At 39.3% G+C, this 22,715-nt stretch overlaps 1 protein-coding gene across 4 annotated transcripts in view; it reads left to right on the top strand.

Moving 5' to 3' along the window:
- LOC131426566 (monocarboxylate transporter 5) overlaps positions 1 to 22,715 on the top strand; it is a 58,044-nt gene that overhangs the window by 21,816 nt on the left and 13,513 nt on the right. For 2 of the 4 annotated variants that reach the window (XM_058589408.1, XM_058589410.1), the window contains exons 2-3: positions 3,854 to 4,251; positions 22,483 to 22,602. In XM_058589408.1, coding sequence (XP_058445391.1) covers positions 4,086 to 4,251; positions 22,483 to 22,602 — 286 coding nt within the window. In that variant the 5' untranslated portion in view covers positions 3,854 to 4,085. Of the gene's footprint in view, positions 1 to 3,395; positions 3,713 to 3,853; positions 4,252 to 22,482; positions 22,603 to 22,715 lie in introns of all 4 variants that reach the window. The other 2 variants (XM_058589411.1, XM_058589409.1) reach the window with 2 other exon arrangements.

Here is a 22,715-nt window from a genome sequence, read left to right as displayed (position 1 = left end):
ATTTAACTTCATATTTCAACGGAATAGACAGTGTAGATGAGATTTCACCCGCCTTTGAAAGTTCGGACGCTGGAAATTGTCAGTCGTCAACTATCTCGGATGAGTTGGCTAGAGCCGGGGTAAAATCCAGATTTATCACTGTCAACTGGTTGTATAAAGTACAGGATTCGTTCTTGGGCTGCATCCAAACATGCGCAGCTTGTCAACTTGTGCTCAGGTAAAAGCATTTTTACCAGATTTGAATCTGAAAATGTTTAAATCTCTATTGCAGTTTTCCAAGCATCATTGCAGGATTCTGGTCAGAGCTCTGACTGGACATTGCAAACTTAACTATCAAATGGCTACTGTTCAGCGTGCTGAATACTATTTTTGCGATTGGTGCATCTGTCCCGCATTGACGCAACTACGTATCCGGGTTTTTGGTTCTCCATACATGATTGAATCTGTGTATGGTGAGCTGAAATTGAAGGATATTATATCGTTTCTCACCCAATATGGTAAGGAGCAATAGTCAGAGCAGTTCATCATTCTTCCTGGAGGGAATGAATCCCTTCTGTTTCTATCCGCTCAGCATTCTTCCAGGAAAGCCCACTTGAGCCAATTCCTGATTCCTGAATGCCAGTAAAGAAACTTTGTGTATTACATTTTTAGAAGCAAAATATGACACAGAATAGGAAACCAAGGTTTGATATATTCAAATCGAATCGTAGAGATTTTTGCTATCAGTTGGTGATTGAAACAAAATTGACTGAGCTGTACGTGTTCAAAATCTGACCACATTTTTACATGAATTTTTACTTGAATTACTGCTACCATTTTTCGTTACAAATTGGTCTATCAAGTCCGGGATATTTTTAATATAGACAGCCGAGCAGGAGATTCAATTAATCCAAACAATCCCCAGAAAAGTTGATTTCTTGCAACCCAGACGCTGAATAAATCGAGTTTTCGTATTCCGTCAGAACCGTCAAAACTCGAATTCACGTAGTGCGAAAACGAATCCAGAATGATAAAATTCCAAAGTCATCAACGAATATGTACCAGGTACTGACTTGTGAACTTCACGCCATCCTCTTGCCGACTCACGTCAGTGTGACAACTCAGTTTAAATCAACGCTTACTAGGATTAACATGTGTTTTTTTTCGTTCTTACCCATCAGGTTTGGGTCAAGCGACGTCGATTTTCCTGTCGGGTTTACCAGCTCAAATCGGTTTGACAGATAACAGCTTTCATTGATTTGCACCTTACTTACATAAGTTCGGAAATTTTGCGCGCACATTCTTCCATTTTTTTTGTTGTTGCAAACAACGATGAAATGTATTACGTCGAATTTCGAATCGACAACGGTCTATCACATGAGCGAAATCAATGCAATCTCGTTCCCGATAAGAGTTGCTTTCTAAATTTAAACCTACGGAAAGTCTGATACCGGCTGAATAATTGAACCAACACCATTTATGGTAACCTAACGGTGAAACCGGTTTCGTGATTGAAGATTTTCTGTTTTTATGGCAGTAGGGCTGTAGAAATTTTTTGGAACATGAAAACAGTAACGCCAATTGGTCGCAATTTTGGAAATAGAATCAATTTCCATTGTCAACATGAAAATTCGAATTTACTCATCTTCTTCCGGTCCCGGTTCAAGTGAGCAGTGTAGCGCAGATGATGCTGTAATTCAGGAAACGGCCTTTGATCTTCAATACGCAAATTCTGTCTATGATTTGTTACCCTTTAAACAACTCTCACTTGTCCAGCAAAGATCCTAATTTCGGTTCCCAAATCGCAGAGTAATATGCACCAAAAAATGAAAATCTAACTAAGGTTTTTTTCTAAAATCGACAACAAATTAGATTTAAAAAGGGGATTCCCATCGACTGCTAATGAATTCATCGAAATCCGACTTCCAGCTCCAGAACTTTAGAAAGAGAAATTGTACCCTAGTTTTTCAAAGCCGATTTTCACAAACTTAGATTCAAATTTCAAACTTAGAAATTTAGAAGTCATTTTTGTAAACTTTCCTCGATGTATATTTCGCTGTTCATTGAATCAGTGGTGATGAAGGGTTTCGAAAACTTACCGCAGCTACAAATTGCTTGCCAGACCATAGCTCTCTTACCAATTTTTTCGAGACGACTGATGTCTCGGACTGGTTTAACACTTGCCCTTCTCGCACCGTATAATATTGTGGTCCCGGCAAGGATTTGTAATCGAGTTTCACGTAGGTTTCGTCGTCCATGATTATGCAGTTCAAATTTCCAGCAAGAATCGTATTGTACAGCTTTCGAACCCTCGGCCTGATCGATGCTTCTTGTTTCGGACTACGTTTTGGTTGTTTCTGCTTCTTATAGGTTCGAAGATTCAAACGAAGAACATTTTACTTCGAAGTGCACACTTTTTTTGTAACATCCCGAACTGAAACCTCCTTCTTTTGCTCGAACGCCTTCAGTATACGTTTATCCAACTGAGGGTTAGCAGGACCTTTTTTTTCGACCCGATTTCGGTTTATCCTCAAAGGTGTTATCCTCACCGAACTTCCTGATTGGATTTCGCACGGCTTTTTCACTTAAAAAAGCAAAGCCTTGGCATTACATTCCTTTTGTGGAATTTGGCCTTTCTGTTTCAACAGACTTCGCAGCCGATTCTTAGTGTACAGAATCATTGCATGGCTAGTACTATGGATCCTACTGACACTAAGAACCCTTCCAGGTCGGGGCTCGAACATACGACAACTGGCTTGTAAGACCAGCGTCCTATGCATTGAACCGCCAACCCGGGCTTTTTCACTTACTGCTTCCATTTTTGCTATCTTTCTCAGTGACAGTCCGCTGTGCACCATTTCGAAACAAACTAATGAAAACGAATAAACAACTGCACAAGTGGTTAGAGAAGAGTGTAAGCAACAGGACGCAGCCATAAAAATTGACAGATTCTGAACCATTGCGAAATGGCAGCGGTTTTTGGTTGCGTCCATACTTTCTGGAACAGTCTTTAGACTGAAGTTGAATTTTATCCGGATCCAACTACCGGTGCCGGAACTATGGGAAGAAGTGTTTTTAAAATCTTAAGCTACTTTAACCTCTAAAGTGATTCAGTTTCTACAGGTTTTTCGAGTTTACGTTCGAACAAACTTACTTATTTTTATTTAAGATTTCATAAAGTTTGTGAAATTATACCACCGTAATATTTTTGTGAGAGTGTGAATGATAGGAGAAAGGCATCATCATGCCACTAGATGGATTAAAATAGGTTTTTTACTTTTATAAAAATGATAAATATTTTTTAATAAAATTATTGCACTTCTTGTGCTAGAGTTTGAAGTATTGAAATAAAACACGAAAAATATTGTTTATGCGACTTTAATACTGGGCTAATTACTTACTTTTACCTAAAATAGAATTTCGAAAATCATAGCGTTTTCCTCCGACGCACGAAGCAAACCCCAAGAAAAAAAATATTTTCCTCAGTCACGTGATTTTTTTTCCTGTCGCTTCGACCAAAAGCTTAGCATCCTGTCCAAGTAGAACACACATAGCTGGTGAACGCGCTTTGGCCGGTACTGGACTGACACTGGGCGATAAGAAAACGAAGAAACGCGTGCGCGTCTCGCGGACGACTAGACTATCGCCTTACACTTACGCTGGAGCTCGCCACCCGTTCAGTACCCAGTCGTCGCTTGCTTGGATCGGATGTGCTCGGAAACGGCTTGCTTCGGTAAGATCGGCCACTTGACAGTTCTATGACAAACTAGCTGAAGCATGCTGCTGGAAAGAAAAGCCGACTGCGATTATGCTTGAACTCGATTGGAAAGCGGAAAATTTTAAGTGTATTTTTTTCTCTCGTTTTATTTTTCAGAGCACCGATTGTTTTTGGGCAGAACTCATCCAGTTGAGAAGCAACAACCAAAATAAAAGGAAGAAAAGGAAATACGAGACACAAAAACAAAACGCAAACTATGTGCGCCTACTGCGACCCCGCGAGATAGTGTGTGAGAAGGTTAACCGTTTTTCGAAGCAGTGCGATTTAGTTTAGTGAGTTTTGTGAGGAACACGTGTGCCCGTGTGAGTGTGTGCAAGTGTGCAACGAAATGACGCATGGTCCGCCGGCGCGAAAGCGCCCCCAGAATGGCTCCACGACGGCCGCCGCCGACACCGACGGAAACCGAATTCAGCCGGAGAGCAGCCTGCCACCCCCGCCGGACGGTGGCTGGGGCTGGATGGTGGTTCTGGCCTCCTTCTGCATACACATCGTCAGTAAGTATAGTGACGAGAGAGAAAAACAAGAACAGTTTTGTTCCATGTGTTTCGGATCCTAGATTTGTAGTTCAATAACAATCAATCATCGGTTTGCTAAAACGTTAACCATTTGATTCCCATAGTGACCGATCGTAATCGTGAAGAGCTATCAAGTAGGCGCATGGAATCCCGCGTGGAGTCTGATTTACGTAACAACAGGTGCAATGTGCCCCATTTGAAAGGTGCAGCCTGCTTCGATTCAAGGGCAACCCGTTCTTATCTGGAAAAGATTTGAACTCATTGAAATGATGGATTACGACTGGGAAGCAATTCAATCAATTTTTCACGCTTCATTTACTTTGAAAATTCGTAGTCGAATCCTTAGGCAGGCGTGTACGTGTGTGAATAAGACTTACCGAGTACAATTGCGTTTCCCTCACCTGACACTGCGATTATATCGCTTTGAGTTCGGGATTACGGTTAGTGATTGATTTTCAAAGAATATAAATCGTGTTCCCATTGTGTGTCTAAAAATGTACCTGAAGTTGTCAATCCCGCGCGTGGCACACAATGAGAATAAAATTTTGAAGGAAATTTTTTTTTTCTTCTACTGGCGCGTTCTGGCGACCGACTGGTTTTGTTTACAGCGACCTGTTGAACTGATGTCGAGTGTAAAGTTTTTATGACTCTCGGCTATCGGCGTAAATTGCCGACCTGATATGAACCGGGCGCCTACTTGGATGTTTTCAATTTTGGGGCCGTTCATGAATTACGTAATGTTGATTTTTGATGTGGAACACATCTTTATTTTCTATATAGGGGTGCAAATTAGAAACTCAAGGAAAAATACACGTAGAAATGTGGTCAGGTTTTAAACACTTACAGCTTAGTATATTTTGTATCAATTATATTTCATCATTTGATTGGAAATATTTCTTAGTTTCGATTTGAATGTATCAAGCCACATATTTTCGATTTGATTAGTAGCTAGCAGTGTCCTATTTTGTCTGCTAAAATTCTCCGGAATATCGGATTTCACTGCCATAGACGACGGTTTTGAAGGAGTAAGCGATATATCAAAGGGAAAGCATCGCTCTGATTGGTCAATCGATGCAAAAGCACGCGAATCTATAAATAAAAGCAAAATTACAGCTAACGTTTCAGTCCTATGCTAGAGGTAGGTTGTTGCTAGACAGCAAGACAAAAAGTGCCATAAAACGATTTGAAGCTTTAATTGGTATGCTCTGATCTTGTGTCATACGAGTTCGGATGAAATTCCATGTTATGTCGTTTTGCCTGAGAAATTGACATCAACCCCAGGGTATATTTTGAGTGCTTATGATTAATTTCTAATTTATATAAGACGGACTCGATTGATAAGGAGAAAAAGTTTATCGCTTCAAACGAAATCGCAGAATGGTAGAGAAACTTAACGCTATAAAAATAACTGCTTGCATACAAAACTTGAAAACAAGCTTGGCGAAAAGAAGCTTTAATATCAAAATCCGTAACGCGAGTATGTATAAAGATATAATTGCATACATTTGGGATATTGGTGTAATTTCGTCGGCTATAAAACAATGTTCGGTGTTGGTTCCTTATCAAGATAAATCTAGGCAGACTCTCGTGCAATTGCGAATTCAAAAGTGTGACGATTGATTGAACTGTTTGATTGTAGATCATTAGAAATTTTGGTTGCCTTGTTCCACATCAATGGCTCGAACAACCCCATGGGGCTGATCCTTGTAGTTTTTTTTAAATAACTATTCATTGGAATATGAGATAAAATTAAATTATTAAGATTTAAATTGGGTGTTCAGCCACAAGTGGTGACTTTTCAGCCCTATTATATATATGAGTTGGTTATTACCATGAGGACATCATTTGCTTCCGCAATTCTGAGATTTTTGTGTAGGGAAAATTCTAAACCTACTTGTATTGTGTAATGGGGAAAAGGAACTTATATACTAACTTTCTAACTAATACAGAGAGCGAAGATTGCATCGATTTTTGTCGGAATTTGCTTACAATATTATGTGACATTACATCTAGTGGTTCTATATTTGTGAGTCTGTGTAACTCATTTGTACTCAACCAGGGAGGACGCTTCAAAATCATTTTCAGAATTTTATTCTGAATCCTTTGAAGCGTTTTCTTCCTGGTGGAACAACAACTTGACCAAATTGGTACTGCATAAAGCATGGCTGGTCTGAAAATTTGTTTATAAATTAACAATTTGTTTTTTAGACAGAGCTTAGAATTTCTGTTTATAAGAGGATATAAACATTTAATATATTTATTACACATTGTCTGGAATGAGTTTTTCATCATACGTTAAACCTAAATATTTAGCTTGATCAGACCATGTCAATTCCAAGCCATTCAATTTCAGAATGTGATTATTGTTTGGTTTAAGAAAAGGTGCTCTTGGCGTATGAGGATTAATTTCACACTGTTCAAAATATTATCCTAAATTTCTGATCATATTTTTGATGAAATAGTGAAAGAGTTATGTTGCTGCCATTAATACAAGTCTAGACATATTCACGTTTAAGTTCTGCCCAATCTTCCATATGGCTAATTTTGAAAAGGCGCCCCATAGTAAAGTAAGTCGTATTCACGACAAAAAAAAACTATCCTTAAAACGTGGATTTACAGGCCGCATTACGTGGTCAGTGTACGGTCCTCTGTCACTTCACTCTCTTTCTCTCATCCGTGGAGGCAGGCTGGTGTTAGCCGATCGCAGTGGGCGTTGGGATTTCGCGTGAGCCCGTACCTGCTTAGCAACACATGCATCAGTCAACGCGTTTTCGCACGGAGCTGTCATTTTTTTGTTTTGTTTTGTTTTTGGCATAGAAGAAATGTTTTGGTTTTACGATCGTGTAATTCGGTAGCAACGTTACCATGTCCAGTTCGCAGCTGTTTTGCTTGTTTTTGTCATGATAACTGGCGCGCTGGAAGCGCTTGATAAAAGCGGAGCACTGTGTTTCACGCAGAAGATAGTGACTGGACGGAGGTTAAGTCGTTGTTTGGATGCTGTGGTTAAATATTTGCTGGCAGATATAGACAAACCGGCGCTCCGGAGCATGTCCTGATTGCGGCGAGAATAAACAATTAAACAAATTAACAATGCATGCACGAATTGCGAACGGATTCATGCACTCTCCATTCGGAAGAGAATATAATGAAACAATAATGAGTTGTTTTTGCATATTTCAGCAAAACCCGCACAAACCGACTTCGGGAGAAATGCTCAAAGGCAAACATGACTGCACATCCTTTGCTGCTGCTTCAGTTCACTCCAGCGTAATTTAATTTAATAATTAAATCGTGTCTAGAGTAAGTGCTTTCTGGTACCTATGAGATAGAGTGTGGGTTGAAAAATCGAAAAAAAAATCCTCTTGCACGTGATGCCGACTGCTGTACGAGTATCTTCTATGAATAATAATCGGATGGCCTAAAACAATGCGTAATTAGGTCATATGCTGACAAGAAGTGACCACCACACACATCCTGATATTCCCCAATTTTCTTGGTAATCTAGGAAAAATCTCTTTTAGAGCTGATCATTTCGTCACGCTTCATTTTGTTTCAGAGCAGTTATACTTGATGCAAACCACAGCGAATATTAGACGTATTCAGTTTCAAAAATCGTGCACTCATTGACATTTATTAAAGTGACAAGATTACAACAAACATCGTAGTGATGACAAATTATTGGTAGCTTCCCGGACTAAAGTTCTTCAAGCCCGAGATCAGTCAAGGTGATGTTCTTTGTTGTGGCCAAAACAGTTCGCTAGAAAGTTCATGATCTGGCAAGGTATTTGCAGTTGCGTGCAAAAGAAAAACAGGTTGTCGTAGAAAACAAGACTATGGAATCAAGCAAAAGGGATTGAAAAAGCGTATTCTACCGTTTGTTAAAACTCACACTCACTGTATCAGTAGAGTCTTGGTCAGGTTCGTCAAGATTTTGACGTGAATACGTCTTAAAGACTGTCCCAGAAAATATGGACGCAACCAAAAACCGCTACCATTTCGCAATGGTTCAGAATCTGTCAATTTTTATGGCTTTTTATGGGCACTTCGAAGTCAAATGTTCGTCGTGCTAAAGAACGTTTGAATCTTCGAATCTATAAGAAGCAGAAACAACCAAAACGCAGTCCGAAACAAGAAGCATCGACCAGGCCGAGGGTTTGAAAGCTGTACAATACGATTCTTGCTGGAAATTTGAACTGCATAATCATGGACGACGAAACCTAAGTGAAACTCGATTACAAATCCTTGCCGGGACCACAATATTATACGGTGCGAGAAGGGTAAAGCGCTATCCACACTAGGCCGTGACGTATCCGGAACGGGACCGCAACGTGCCGGGATTTATTTGTAAAATAACATAACATACACAATCGTTGCATTTGATGTGCTTCTGTTCCTCACGAAAATGGCACATTTTTCCAACGAAGAATTGGCCAGAATTGCAATTGCTCTGAATGACGAAGATAATCAGCAGTTTAAAAACAAGAAAAAAAAAGGAAGAAGATTTGGATGCACGAAGGAATATTTTCGAATGCCAGAAGCCTGTTTCAACTCGCTGTTGAGTAAAATTGATCAGTGTCTTAAAAAGCATGACACTACATTCCGATTAGCAGTGACTCCCGAGAGGCTGGCAGTTGGTTTAAGATATTTGCATTGATTTGTTTACAAGATTTCTTTGTAAATGTCAAGAAAACTCCAACCAAAAAATGTATAACGATCATTGAGATGGCTTATAGTTTGTGTTCGTCTCATGATTTCAGATATTTAGCAACAGGAGACACGCAGAAAACCATAGCATTTAGTTACAGACATGGGGCGGTCTACCAGATTGTTCACGAGTGTCATGTAATTACCGAAAAATTGCCGAAACCAACAGAAGATATGCGGAAGAAGATTGTTAAGCATTTTTGTGGAATTTCCCGCTGTGTCTTGGAGCCTTGGATGGAAAGCATGTGACAATTTAAGTACCTGCCCATAGTGTCTTTGAGTCAACGCATGCTTTGACGACACGGTCTAGTGAGAATATTCACATGGAGCTGCATTAAACAATATTGAAGCGTAACCCGGTTGGGATCCGGTCCAGTCCCGTTCCGGATACATCACGGTCTAGTGTGAATAGCGCTTAAGTGTTAAACCAGTCCGAGACATCGATTGAAGTCGAAAAATTTGGTAAGAAAGCTATGGTCTGGCAAGCAATTTGTAGCTGCGGTAAGATTTCGAAACCCTTCATCACCACTGCTTTAATGAACAGCGAAATATACATCAAGGAATGATTACAAAAACGACTTCTACCGATTCGAAGCCACAAGGATCCTGTTGTCTTCTGGCTAGATCTTGCTTTTTGCCACTACTCGAAATCAACGGTAGAATGGCATACTACCAAAATGACACTTTCGTTCCAAAAGACATGAATCCACCAAATTGCCCACAACTTCGACCAATTGAGGACTTTTGGGCATTAACGAAGGCACATCTTAGGAAACATGTCTCGGCAGCCGAAACCATGCAACAGTTCGAAAAAGATTGGAAAAAAGTGTCAAAACATGTCGCCAAGAAGTCTGTACGGAATTTAATGAGGAACGTTCGCAAGAAGGTGCGCCAGCTAGTCTACAATGGCTAAGTAGCAAATGTTGAGAATAATATTCTGTTGTTGTAGTCTAATATTATCAGTATATTGAATAAAATTTGAATATCTAACACTTGTGAATTATTTACGGTGAAATCAAAGTACGTTCATACTTTCTGGGATAGTCTTTGACTATTAATAAATTGTTTTCGTTAGAAGATGAACCGGAAGGCGCTCCTGTGTTTTGATTATTTACATTAGAAGAATTAAGAGGTATTTGTCTACCTGTTACCAAAGCGTAACTGTCATTCGAAGAAGATGATGACGAGGTCGCAGAGATGGCATTTCACCAGAGTTATACACGCTAGAGTCAGATTTTTGCCACACCAAGGATGAAAAAAACGAAGCACCGCACAAAGAGGAAAGCGCACTTCTTCTCAGTGTCGAATAGACAGCATTTGAGTGTGTGCTTGTGGTTAAAGCAGCTGGCGCGAGTGAAACACATTCTCTTCGCATGAATCGCTCACACGCGTTCTCGTCTAAATACACCCAAGTGACCACTGGCGCGTGATGGTGAGCAAACACTTCTGTGAACTTCAATTAATAGAGAGTAGATCTGGCCTTGCTATGAAAAATTTGCAAGGAAAACCGAAAATTTTACGATAAATTGTTTTATTTTGCTAATTTTGCGTGTCCACGCTTCATCTACGAAAACCATACAGCAGAGTGCTCACCGGCGTGTACACCTCTGTGAAAGTATCTGCATCCTCCTCAGAGAATTTATTAGCTAATGCTCTAGCACTTTGGTGCGATTCAGTGGAAGAGGTAAAAGGAAATAAACAAACGCACTCATGATGCGTGCACACTTACACAACAGCGGTGTATAAATGTGAAAGAGAAGAGCTCTCGTTGAAGTTGTCAGTGCGAGGGGAGAAATTGCTCTTCGTCACACAGAGGAGATAGACATCTCTGCGAGGTCGATCTGCCTGGCAATAAATTGTTTTCGTTAGAAGACGAATTGGAAGGCGTACCTGTTTTTTGTATTAAATTCGAAGAAATAAGTGCCTTAGAAGAATTAGGCGTGGCATTTGTAACGGTTTTTTTTATTTTCAGGCATGCTCTGCAAATTTAAGGTCGTTGATTTGACATGTTGTCTAAGCGTGTTTTCCCTGACACGATATTTCGAATAAGTGGATTTATGATTTCCATCACAATTAAAACATGAAAGTTTATCAGCGGTTTCATTCATTGGACATTGGTCTTTCGAATGCGATTTACCACAATTCAAACACCGTATATCCCTATGACAATTTTTGGTTCCATGGCCGAAGCCTTGGCAACGACGACATTGCGTTAAGTTTGCAATACGATTATGCCGTTTAGAATGTTCCCAATGAATTTTAATGTGGGAAATGAAACGTACTTTTTCAAACTGTTTGCGTCACTTCGATTGAGGTGTATTAAGTAAAGTTCATGGGAAATTCCAGAGCGTGGTTTCAGGAGTACCATTCGCTCTTTTTTTCATAAGTATTACTTGGGAAGGGGCAAAACCAAGCAATTCTTTTAGTTCATTTTTAATTTCATCAGTACTTTGATCATTTGATAAACCTTTCAAGACAACATTGAAGGGTCTGTCTGATTTTATATCATATGAATAAAATTTATGAAGTTTCTCGGACAAATATCGAATAAGTCGTTCGTAATCTTCCAATCCATCAACTAAGACTCGACATTCTCCTCTTCGTCCGATTTGAAAAGAGTCTTTTACTTCCGGGAGAAAAGTAGTAAGCTCAATACGGAATGCTTTGAAGTCGGAAATCATCACCGTCACTGGTGGCATAGATTGTTGTTTCTTCCCAGAACGACAAGCGTCCATTTTGGGAATTTTGGAAGAATTTTCTTCTATGTCGCTACAATATGATTCAGGAAGAATCTCGTAAATATTGCTAGACGGCATAGAATCAACGGAAGAGAATTCCGTTCGTTGTCTTTTATTTTTACATTCAGATTCTATAAGATCGTGAATGTTATTAGAAAAATGTTGAATAACGGATTGTGATTTATTCCGTATTGAATTATCTTTAGCCTTAGGCTTGTTGCCTTTCCGGTTGGACGCAGGCATTTTTGAAATGAATGAAATTTGAAATTAAATCGACTAGGCTAAATTAGTCTTCGATTAGACTCCTAGTTTGGAAAAGTCTTGATAAAGACTGATTTTGTGGTAGTCTTAATAAAGACTGATTAGTTCGGAGAATAGTTCTTTGAATAGCTAGCCTTAAAAAAGGCGGAATCAATGAACTCTAGGTAGCCAGAAAAAATTTCCAGGAGCCAAGAGCTATACGCGTGCGGTGCGAACGACTATTCAACACCGACTGATAGTCCCTATATTTAGTTTAGTCTGTAACCAGTTTCATCTGGCCGAATAGTGTAATCACAATACAGGCATGTTCAAAAAGTCTGTCACAGTCAATCAAAACAACTGTCAAAATATTGACTGTCTGCAGTCAATGTTTAAAATTTTAAATCGACTTGAGTTAAATTAGCTTGGGTTAATACTGTTTCAAATTGAAAGGGTCATACTATTGTATGCCCAAACAAACTTTTTTGCTCCTATTCAATATTCAAAGAAAAGAGTTTTTTGAAGAATCCCTTAGTTATATTAATGAAAACATGAGTTATATGAGAAAGGCATTATAGCACCACTAGGTGGATGAAAACAAACATTTTACGAACCTCCGTTTAGTTCGTAAACGGAGGTTTCGGTGTATAGTAAATTGTATAATTGAAAAGTTGACTATTCTATGCATATCTTTTTTTTTTGTATAAGAAGATAACTAATCGATTTCGATTGAAGAAAATCAAACACCCGCTGGACGCGGAAGCCTTGCCGCAAAAAAAAATATCCGTGTCAGTTTCCAAAGCAAACAATTTACAAAACATGTTGATTATTACGGTTTTGTGTCGTTCATTCATTTGCTCATCATTGGGTCGTCGTTTGTTTACAATGGTTTTTCTATGCCTGACCGCCGCCTACTGCGTCTGCTCTAGGTGCAGGGTCGGTTAATAACTTCACCAACGGCAACGACAACAACAACGACGACGACGGTGGCGGCGGTGGCTACAGCCTGCTACGATGGAGGTCATCATTATCATTTACAACAGCAACAGAAACAACAACAACGTTGCCGTACAATGTGGTAATAATGGACTGTTTATTTATGTAATTAAACTGCACGCGGAAAAATCTCCGCACGCTAAATGCAGATTAGATTAGTGCAATTATCACTCCACTATCAGTTCGATCCACAACTACTCTCTACTGTCAAACAAAACTATTTGCGGTCAAACCGTCAGCAGATGTCATGGTTTTTTGCTAATGAACTGCCTTCCAATAATTGTTGCATTGATTAACCCGTTGCAGGTGCTGGAAGAATGTGCAACCGGTTGGAATTCGTTAACGACTACAGAGTAGATAATTTTTTTTTCTGTTATTTGCAAACATGTAATCAAACAATCGTCCTAATAATAGCCAGCCAACCATCAGTTATGACAATAGAATGATGATAGACTCGATCAACATTGATGCGACTATCGCCAGAGACCCTCTCGATTGTCTCTCGCCTACTGCGCAAACAATGTTGCAATTGAAATGGAGTAAGCCAGCGTATCTGTTTGTTATCAACTGTCAAACTTGCACGGTCAACAAAATTTAGATTGTTGTTTGTTGTAACGTCATGCTGCCTCACCGTCCGACTATCATTCTACTGTAGCTTATCAGCACCCGTGTTCCGTCCGGGCTAGCAGAAATACCAAGTGGCAGTGAGCGATAATCCGCGTGTTGCCACTTGGTGAGTGATTTCGAGTTCGCTTTAAATACCGTTCCGATTTTGAAAAAGGGTCACCGGGAGCAGAGCCGTGCGCCAGGCACAGTCACGCGAGATCGGATGTTTTGACAGGATGACAGTCAAAACATCCGTGCAACGTACACCAAAGCATTATTTTGTTTTCTCGATGATCTTGTGACTTGACAGAAAAGCACGTGATTGCCGAGCTCAGTATTGTGGTCGCGATGCGAAAAACAAAACTCACCACAAACATCTTAATTTTATAGCATTGATGGGCCGGTTGAATCCGTTAATTTCAAGAACCGCAGACGAAATCAAGTTTTAATTTAATTTTCTATTGCTCATTTTCACTGCTAATATTTCGATTTGGCTCATATTTGACAGGGAGACTACCGGAGTAATTGAATATTATTCGCATTGATGCTGAAAGTAGCGAACCATTATCCTAACGAGCTTAAGAATGAGAACCAAATTCGAGTTTTTCGTCAACACAACGCTCAGCCACTTTATGTCCCACCTTTGGAAATCGAAAACGGTTTTTCAAATGTTACCAGAGAAATCTGACTCTGACGGAAATAGTGAAGATACCTCGTTTGTCACTCCTCAAGGGTCTGTTAAGAGGAAATTACCAAACCACAAAATACCAGAAAAGATACCTAAAGTTACACCTTCAAAAAAAGATTCCCGTGTTAAATCCAAAAAGCCAAATTTAAAACCAAAAACTGTGCCTCCTGGTTTGTCAAATTCACAAACCAATCCAGGAACTAGCACAAGAAAGACAATAATCCAGGGGGCTCCATTTCACAGCCACACGGAGAACCCTTCGATCATAAAATTGCGATATCGCAATTCCCAGCGGTTGATGCACCCAAGCTCATATAAATTGACTAAAATTTTCGCAAATCAATAACATTGTTCGAATGGATTCAACTATTTGCAATGTCTAAAACAAATAAACCCGATTTATTTTTCAACTAACAGAATTTTGTTTCAATAACAACACCAGTTATTTCAACTAAAATATTTGTTGAAATTGAAAGGTATGTGTCCTCACTAATTGACAGCATTTTTTTTTTCAAACAGTTAAATTAGTTGTTTCAACCATCGTTTCGAAAAACAAAAATGACAGTTTAGTTAAAACAACAATTGATTAGTTGTACCAAATTTTAACCAATCGAATTCAGAAAACCAACTACTATTCTGGTTGAAATGGGATCGCGGGTGGTTCCGTGCACCATGAGGATTACTGAAATTTTCGGAAATTGTAGAATGAATTTTCGCAGCATTCAATATTTCTAAACCTGTAAAGACTATCATAACGGCATTCCTTCCAATAGCTTTTTTGAAACAGTAATCAGCTTTTTTGAAATAGTTATCAGCTCAATGGCCAGTTCTCTCAGGTTTTGTGTCATTTGATGGATAATTTATCATCCGCCGCAAATGATTTAATCACTGTCCTGCAGTGGAATTGTCGAAGCATCATGCCAAAACTTGATTCATTTAAAGTTTTGTTGCATAGTCAAAAATGTGATGTATTTGCTTTAACAACAATGCGACAATTTTAGCATGACGGTACTAAATATGGGTAGCATGACAAGGATCCCAAGACCTCCTGCACGTCCAAGTGCATTAGATTTATCTCTTTGCTCGACTTCAATTCGACTAGACCTGGAAAGTATTTCCTGATTTACACGGTAGCGATCATTTACCAATCATCATCTCAATTAGCAGTAACAAAGGCATTGCTAATTCAGTTAACATTCCATATGATTTGACAAAAAATATTGACTGGATTAAAATCCAAAGTAATATGTCAAGTATCTTAAATTCCATGGAAGAGCTCCCCCCACTTGAAGAATATGACTTCCTCGTTTGTTCGATTCTGGAGGCCGCAGAACAATCTCAAACTGAACGCTTCCCTGGGCAAACGACTAACAGAAGGCCTCCCAACCCCTGGTGGGACAAAGAGTGCTCAGAGGCTAAACTCGCAAAACAAAATGCTTTCAAGACGTTTCTAAAACGGGGAGGAGGAACTCCTCAGAATTTTGAAAAACTTATGGTTTTAGAAACCATGAACAAGAGCATACTTCGAGCCAAAAAATGTAGCTACTGGAGACATTTTGTCGAAGGTTTGTCAAGAAAAACCTCAATGAGCACTCTTTGGAACACGGCCAGACGAATGAGGAATCGTAACGTGGACAATGAGAGTGATGAATACTCGAACCGATGGATATTTGACTTTGCTAGGAAAGTTTGACCAGATTCTGTTCCTACGCAGAGCATTATTCGGGAATCTCCTCCAAATAATGTTTTTATTAATAACCCCTTTTCAATGATGGAATTTTCCATAGTACTCATGTTGTGTAACAATAACGCTCCTGGGTTGGACAGAATTAAATTCAACTTGGTGCAGAATCTGCCCGACCTCGCAAAAAGACGTTTGTTGGAATTGTTCAACAAGTTTCTTGAGCAAAATATTGTTCCACCTGACTGGAGGTAAGTGAAAGTTATCGCCGTTCAAAAGCCGGGGAAACCAGCTTCCAATCACAACTCATATAGACCCATTGCGATGTTGTCCTGCATCAGAAAATTGTTCGAAAAAATTATTCTTCGACGTCTCGACACTTGGACTTCCAGCGGTTATAAATAATGTATTTTTCACATGGCGATTTGGCAACAATCAGAATTAGCTACATGGGTCTCCCGCAAGGCTCATGCCTCAGTCCGCTCGTCTATAATTTTTCCAAATGCACATGGGGAGGACACATTAGGTATCTGATAACAAAATGCCAACAAAGAGTGAATTTTCTTCGAACAATAACAGAATCTGGGGGGGGGGGGGGGCTCCTCCGGAAGATCTAATAAAATTGTACCAGACAACGATACTTTCAGTGATGGAATATGGATCAATATTATCAAATTAAAGCGAATTCAATATCGTTGTTTGCGAATTGCCTTAGGCTGCATGCATTCGACACATACAATGAGTCTTGAAGTTCTGGCGGGAGTTCTTCCATTGAAAGATCGCTTTTGGGAGCTTTCATCGCGACTGCTAATAAGATGTGAGGTGCTGAATCCCCTGGTTATTAGTAACTTCGAAAGGCTAGTTGAGCTTCGATCTCAAACAAGATTCATGACAGTATATTTTAACCATATGTCACAGGAAATCAACCCTTCAAGATAGCTTGACAGCCTCCTAAATGTCCCTGACTCAACGTTATTTTTCGACACATCCATGCAGCGCGATGTGCGTGGAATCCCGGAACACCTTCGCTCGTTGGAAATCCCAAAAATATTTACAAGTAAGTTCAGGCATATTGACTCTGAGAAAATATTTTTCACGGACGGATCACGAATTGAAGAGGCTACTGGGTTTGGTATATTCAACAATAATGTTTCGGTCTCATTTAGGCTTCAAGAACCTGCATCTGTTTATATAGCAGAGTTAGCAGCAGTTCATTATAGTTTGAGTGTAATCGTCACATTATCTTCAAACCATTATTTTCTTTTCACAGATCGTCTGAGTGCAATTGAAGCCATTTGGTCAAACGCTGCTGGCAAAAATGAACCGTTTTTCTTGGGCAAAATAAAACAGTGTCTGAACGACATATTAAATAATAATTATCAAATCACAATAGTTTGGGTCCCGGCTCATTGCTCCATTCCAGGCAATGAAAGAGCCGATATTTTAGCCAAACGTGGTGCTATTGAGGGTGAAATTTATGAGAGACTGATTGCTTTCAACGAATTCTATAGCGCGTCTCGCCAAAGAACACTTGCCAGCTGGCAAGCTTCTTGGGATAAAGATGATCTGGGTCGGTGGATGCACTCAATTATTCCGAAAATATCAACTAAGGCAAGGTTCAGGGGGCTGGATGTGAGTAGAGACTTCATTCGTGTGATGTCCAGACTCATGTCCAATCACTACACGTTAGCTGCACATCCCCTTCGAATTGCACTTTCCGAAACTAATCATTGTGCTTGCGGAGAAGGTTATCGGGATATTGATCATGTCGTTTGGACATGCGTGGAGTATCGTGATGTCAGATCTCAACTAATAAATTCTTTGCGTACCCAAGGTAGACTATCCAATGTCCCAGTTCGAGACATTCTTGCTTGTCGTGACCATTCTTACATGAAACTTCTTTATCATTTCATAAAGACAATTGAAGTTTCAATTTAATAATTGACCCTTTTTAGTCTTAGTTCTGACTCCTACTGCGTCCATTAGTTCATCCAATAACTCACAAACTCAAAATAGGTTACGAAATCAACAACAAAATGTATAAAAATTTCAGCTTATTTTATAATTTATAGCAGTTAATCGTTTGGTTAAAATAATATGACATTTAAAAAATAAGAGGAATATTTTTTATTAAACTAAAATCGTTGTGACTATATTAGTATTATATTAGGATAAGAATTCAATGTAAAAGTGATGCTACGGCGAAGAAAAACTTATGTAAATTGCCGCATGAAATAAACGTATTTATGAAAAAAAAAACGCTCGGCCACAACCAATTCCATACGATTAAAATTACTTCTTGTGTATATCTTATAACCCAAGCCCAAGATGACTCTTGAATAATTGAAGCCTCGAAAGTAAAATACAGTCTCTTGATGACATAATTTTTCTAAACATCTGAAACTAGGAATAGTGCGGAATAGTTCTCATGGACGAGTTAGGATACCATATAAACCCATTCCGTCTGTGTTAAAATTAGATCCTGTATATCGGAAGTTCTCTCGAACCGGTCTGGAGTGACTCAAGGCAGCCAACTAGATCTGCTGCTAGTGTAGATATTTAGTAACGACACGTTCTTTTCTGTTACATGCGAAATTTCGGTCTATACTGATATTTCAAAAATCTTAAAAATTTTCAAACGTCTACTAAACAGATTTCAGCAGCTATTCAGAAACATTCTATATATGTATGTGTTCGAATATCGAAAAATACTGCATTATATATTTTCAACTTCATCCATGCGGACTCATGTTAATGAAATAACAATACCGGGTACTCAAAACGATGCTCATTTATTGTACTCTAAAGAGAGAAAAAAAGGTGGGTGGGTAATGTCATGAGACATAACCGGATGAGGTGAATACGAATAAAATTGATGGTTTGATGTTATAGAATCTGAATTCAAGACCAGGAAATCTGGAACCGAATTTCTAAACCAGGTGCTAGAACAGAATTCTGGCCTTGATCTTTGAGACTCAATTTTGATGCTAGATTCTGGAACTGAACTCGGTTACTGAATTCTAGAACTAGATCTGGATTGTTAAAGTGATCACTGAACCTATGTTTTGGAACTGAATTCGAGAACAGGATTCCGTTTTGACACTGAATCCTGAACCTAAATTCAAGCACTGAACTGTGGATCTGGATTGTGGTCTGCTGTTGAATTTTAATTACAGAGCTCCGGTACAGAAATTCCGATCCGGATTTTTGTTCGAAAATCTTCAGAATCTAGTTCCTGAATTCAGTTACACTCCTAGAATAGTGGAACTGATATTTGGACCCAAATTCTAGACCTGAATTCTGGAACTGAACTCTGAACCTGGATTTTTGAATGCATTTTAGAACTGAATTCTGGAAACACAACTAAATTTTGGTCCGAAACTTCAGGTTCAAAACTCAGTTTCATAATTCTAAACCAATTCAGAATTTCCAACCGAAATTTTGGAACTGAATTCTGATCTGAACCTCAATTTTAGTTCCAGAATTCAGTTCCAAAATTCAGATCGAAGTCCAGATTTCATTTCCAAAGTCCAGGCCTAGAATCAAGATGCTGATCTCAGTTCCAAATTTCGGTTTCAAAATCCGGGCTTCGAGTTCAGTGCTGAAATTCTGTTTCAGTTCCAGAACTAGATTCTGGCCTTGGATTCTGCACGATGAACTTAATTTGAGATCTGAATTCTGAACAGGGAAAATAAAATCAATTCTTGGATTCCGAAACTGAATTTCAGAGCAGGACTTCAAGCCTGGATTTTGAAACTGAAATTTGGAATTGAGATATTCATTTTAGACCTGGACTTTGGAACAAAATTTGGAAATGAAATCTGGGCTTCGATCTGAACTTTGGAACTGGATTCTGGAACTAAAATTGAGCTTCAGACCGATTCAGAGCAGGCTATAAAGAGCAAAGCATTAAAGTTATCAGTGGTTATTTCATTCTACTGAAAATTCTACCACAAATTGCTGATCATATCTCCGTAGACGTACAGGTAAAACTATGTCGATACGTTAAATACAACAAAAGATATTCACGATCAAAAACTTATCACTCTGTCAGAGGGTAAACTTAGGAAAGGCACCCCATAGTAAAGTAAGACGTATTCACGTCAAAATCTTGACGAACCTGACCAAGACTCTACTGATACAGTGAGTGTGAGTTTTAACAAACGGTAGAATACGCTTTTTCAATCCCTTCTTCTTGATTCCATAGTCTTGTTTGCTACGACAACCTGTTTTTGTTTTTTTCACGCAACTGCAAATACCTTGGCAGATCATGAACTTTCTAGCGAACTGTTTTGGCCACAACAAAGAACATCACCTTGACTGATCTCGGGCTTGAAGAACTTTAGTCCGGGAAGCTACCAATAATCTGCCATCACTACGATATTTGTTGTAATCTTGTCACATTAATAAATTTCTATGACTGCACGATTTGAAACTGAATACGTCTAATATTCGCTGTGGTTTGCATTAAGTATAACTGCTCTGAAACAAAATGAATCGCTGTGAAATTTTTGGCTCCAAAAGAGAAAACATTTCCAGACAAGCTGCTGTCAAAACAATCCGGATCCGGTAACTGAATGGATACGAAAAGTTACTCAGAGTTTTAGTACTAAAGAGTACTGTCCCAGAAAGTATGGACGCACTTTGATTTCGCTGTAAATAATTCACAAGTGTTAGATATTTAAATTTTATTCGATATACTGATAATATTAGACCACAACAACAGAATATTATTCTCAACATTTGCTACTTAGCCATTGTAGACTAGCTGGCGCACCTTCTTGCGAACGTTCCTCATTAAATTCCGTACAGACTTCTTGGCGACAAGTTTTGACACTTTTTTCCAATCTTTTTCGAGCTGTTGAATGGTTTCGGCTGCCGAGACATGTTTCTTAAGATGTGCCTTCGTTAATGCCCAAAATTCCTCAATTGGTCGAAGTTGTGGGCAAATTGGTGGATTCATGTCTTTTGGGACGACCGTTGATTTCGAGTAGTGGCAAGAAGCAAGATCTAGCCGGAAGACAACAGGATCCTTGTGGCTTCGAATCATGGGTAGAAGTCGTTTTTGTAAACATTACTTGATGTATATTTCGCTGTTCATTGAAGCAGTGGTGATGAAGGGTTTCGAAATCTTACCGCAGCTACAAATTGCTTGCCAGACCATAGCTTTCTTACTAAATTTTTCGACTTCAATCGATGTGTCGGACTGGTTTAACACTTGCCCTTCTCGCACCGTATAATATTGTGGTCCCGGCAAGGATTTGTATTCGAGTTTCACGTAGGTTTCGTCGTCCATAATTATGCAGGTCAAATTTCCAGCAAGAATCGTATTGTACAGCTTTCGAACCCTCGGCCTGATTCGTAGATTCTAACGTTCTTTAGCACGAAGAACATTTGACTTCGAAGTGCCCACTTTTTTGGCCACACCCCGAACTGAAACCTCCTTCTTTTGCTCGAACGCCTTCAGTACACGTTTATCCAACTGAGGGTTAGCAGGACCGTTTTTTCGACCCGTTTTCAGTTTATCCTCAAAGGTGTTATCCTCACCGAACTTCCTGATTGCATTTCGCACGGCTTTTTCACTTACTCCTTCCATTTTTGCTATCTTTCTCAGTGACAGTCCGCATTCTGTGCACCATTTGTACACAATTTTTCGACGTTGTTCTGCTGAAAGTCCACGCATTTCGAAACAAACTAATGAAAACGAATAAACAACTGCACAAGTGGTTAGAGAAGAGTGTAACCAAAAAAGGACGCAGCCATAAAAATTGACAGATTCTGAACCATTGCGAAATGGCAGCGGTTTTTGGTTGCGTCCATACTTTCTGGGACAGTCTTTAAATATCATTGCATCTCAGAATGCATCTACGTCGTACGGAGTTAAGGGACGGGTAGGGTCTAACAGTTTTGAAAAAATCATTTATGTTTTACCTTGTATTTTTTAATAGTAGAATATTTCAAGAATATCCTGTGAAATTTTCAACCCTATGGGAACAAAACTCAGCAATTTATGGGCCTCCATCTATGCTTATTTCATACTGCGAAGAAGTAAATAAGAGCTCGGCACACAGGCCCAAGATTTCTGTTTCGATTGGATTTTCTTTACTGTTTCTAAAAATTCAACAAAAACTAAATATTTTAGTTATATTGCTGATCACATTTCTTTAAGTGCAATTCGAGATATTCACGATTAATTTCTACCCATTCTTCCATGGGGCGAATTTGGAAAAGGCGCTCTCATAGTAAAGTCAAACGTATTTGTTTCCATACCGATACAAATTCCCACCCGAATACGGTGAGGGATGCACATTCACTAAACCATCGCCTTTAGCCGGGACACGCCGGTTCGTTATCTGACACCTGATTTAATCAACTTATTTCATTCATCAAGAATTCCTCGGGTCCGTTTCCTACCGCATCGTGTGCCGCCAATCTTCGTCTACGGAAAACTATTTAGTTTATCAAATTTCCGCAGTCACTGCGGACATTCCAACTCTATTGCATTAAACTCTAATTATTTGTTTTTTTTCTCTCTCTCTCTCGCTTCTCACTTTCAGCGGACGGCATGACCTACTCGTTCGGTATTTTCTACGTCGAGTTTCTCGATTACTTCAAGGAAGGGAAAGGCTACACGGCATGGATTGCTTCGATTCTGGTCGGAGTGACGCTCTGTTCGGGTAGGAAGATTTTGTTTATTTTTTCGCACCCAGCCGAGTGTTCCCATAGTTACTGTCAGTCACGGTCAACAACGGCAGCTGCAACAGTATCTATATTTATTCTGCACTCGAGC

This window comes from Malaya genurostris, chromosome 1, assembly GCF_030247185.1.
Source record: "Malaya genurostris strain Urasoe2022 chromosome 1, Malgen_1.1, whole genome shotgun sequence".
NCBI classification, from domain to species: Eukaryota; Metazoa; Arthropoda; class Insecta; order Diptera; family Culicidae; genus Malaya; species Malaya genurostris.
Note: the sequence above shows the minus strand (reverse complement) of the source record. Positions and strands in the feature narration are given on the sequence as shown.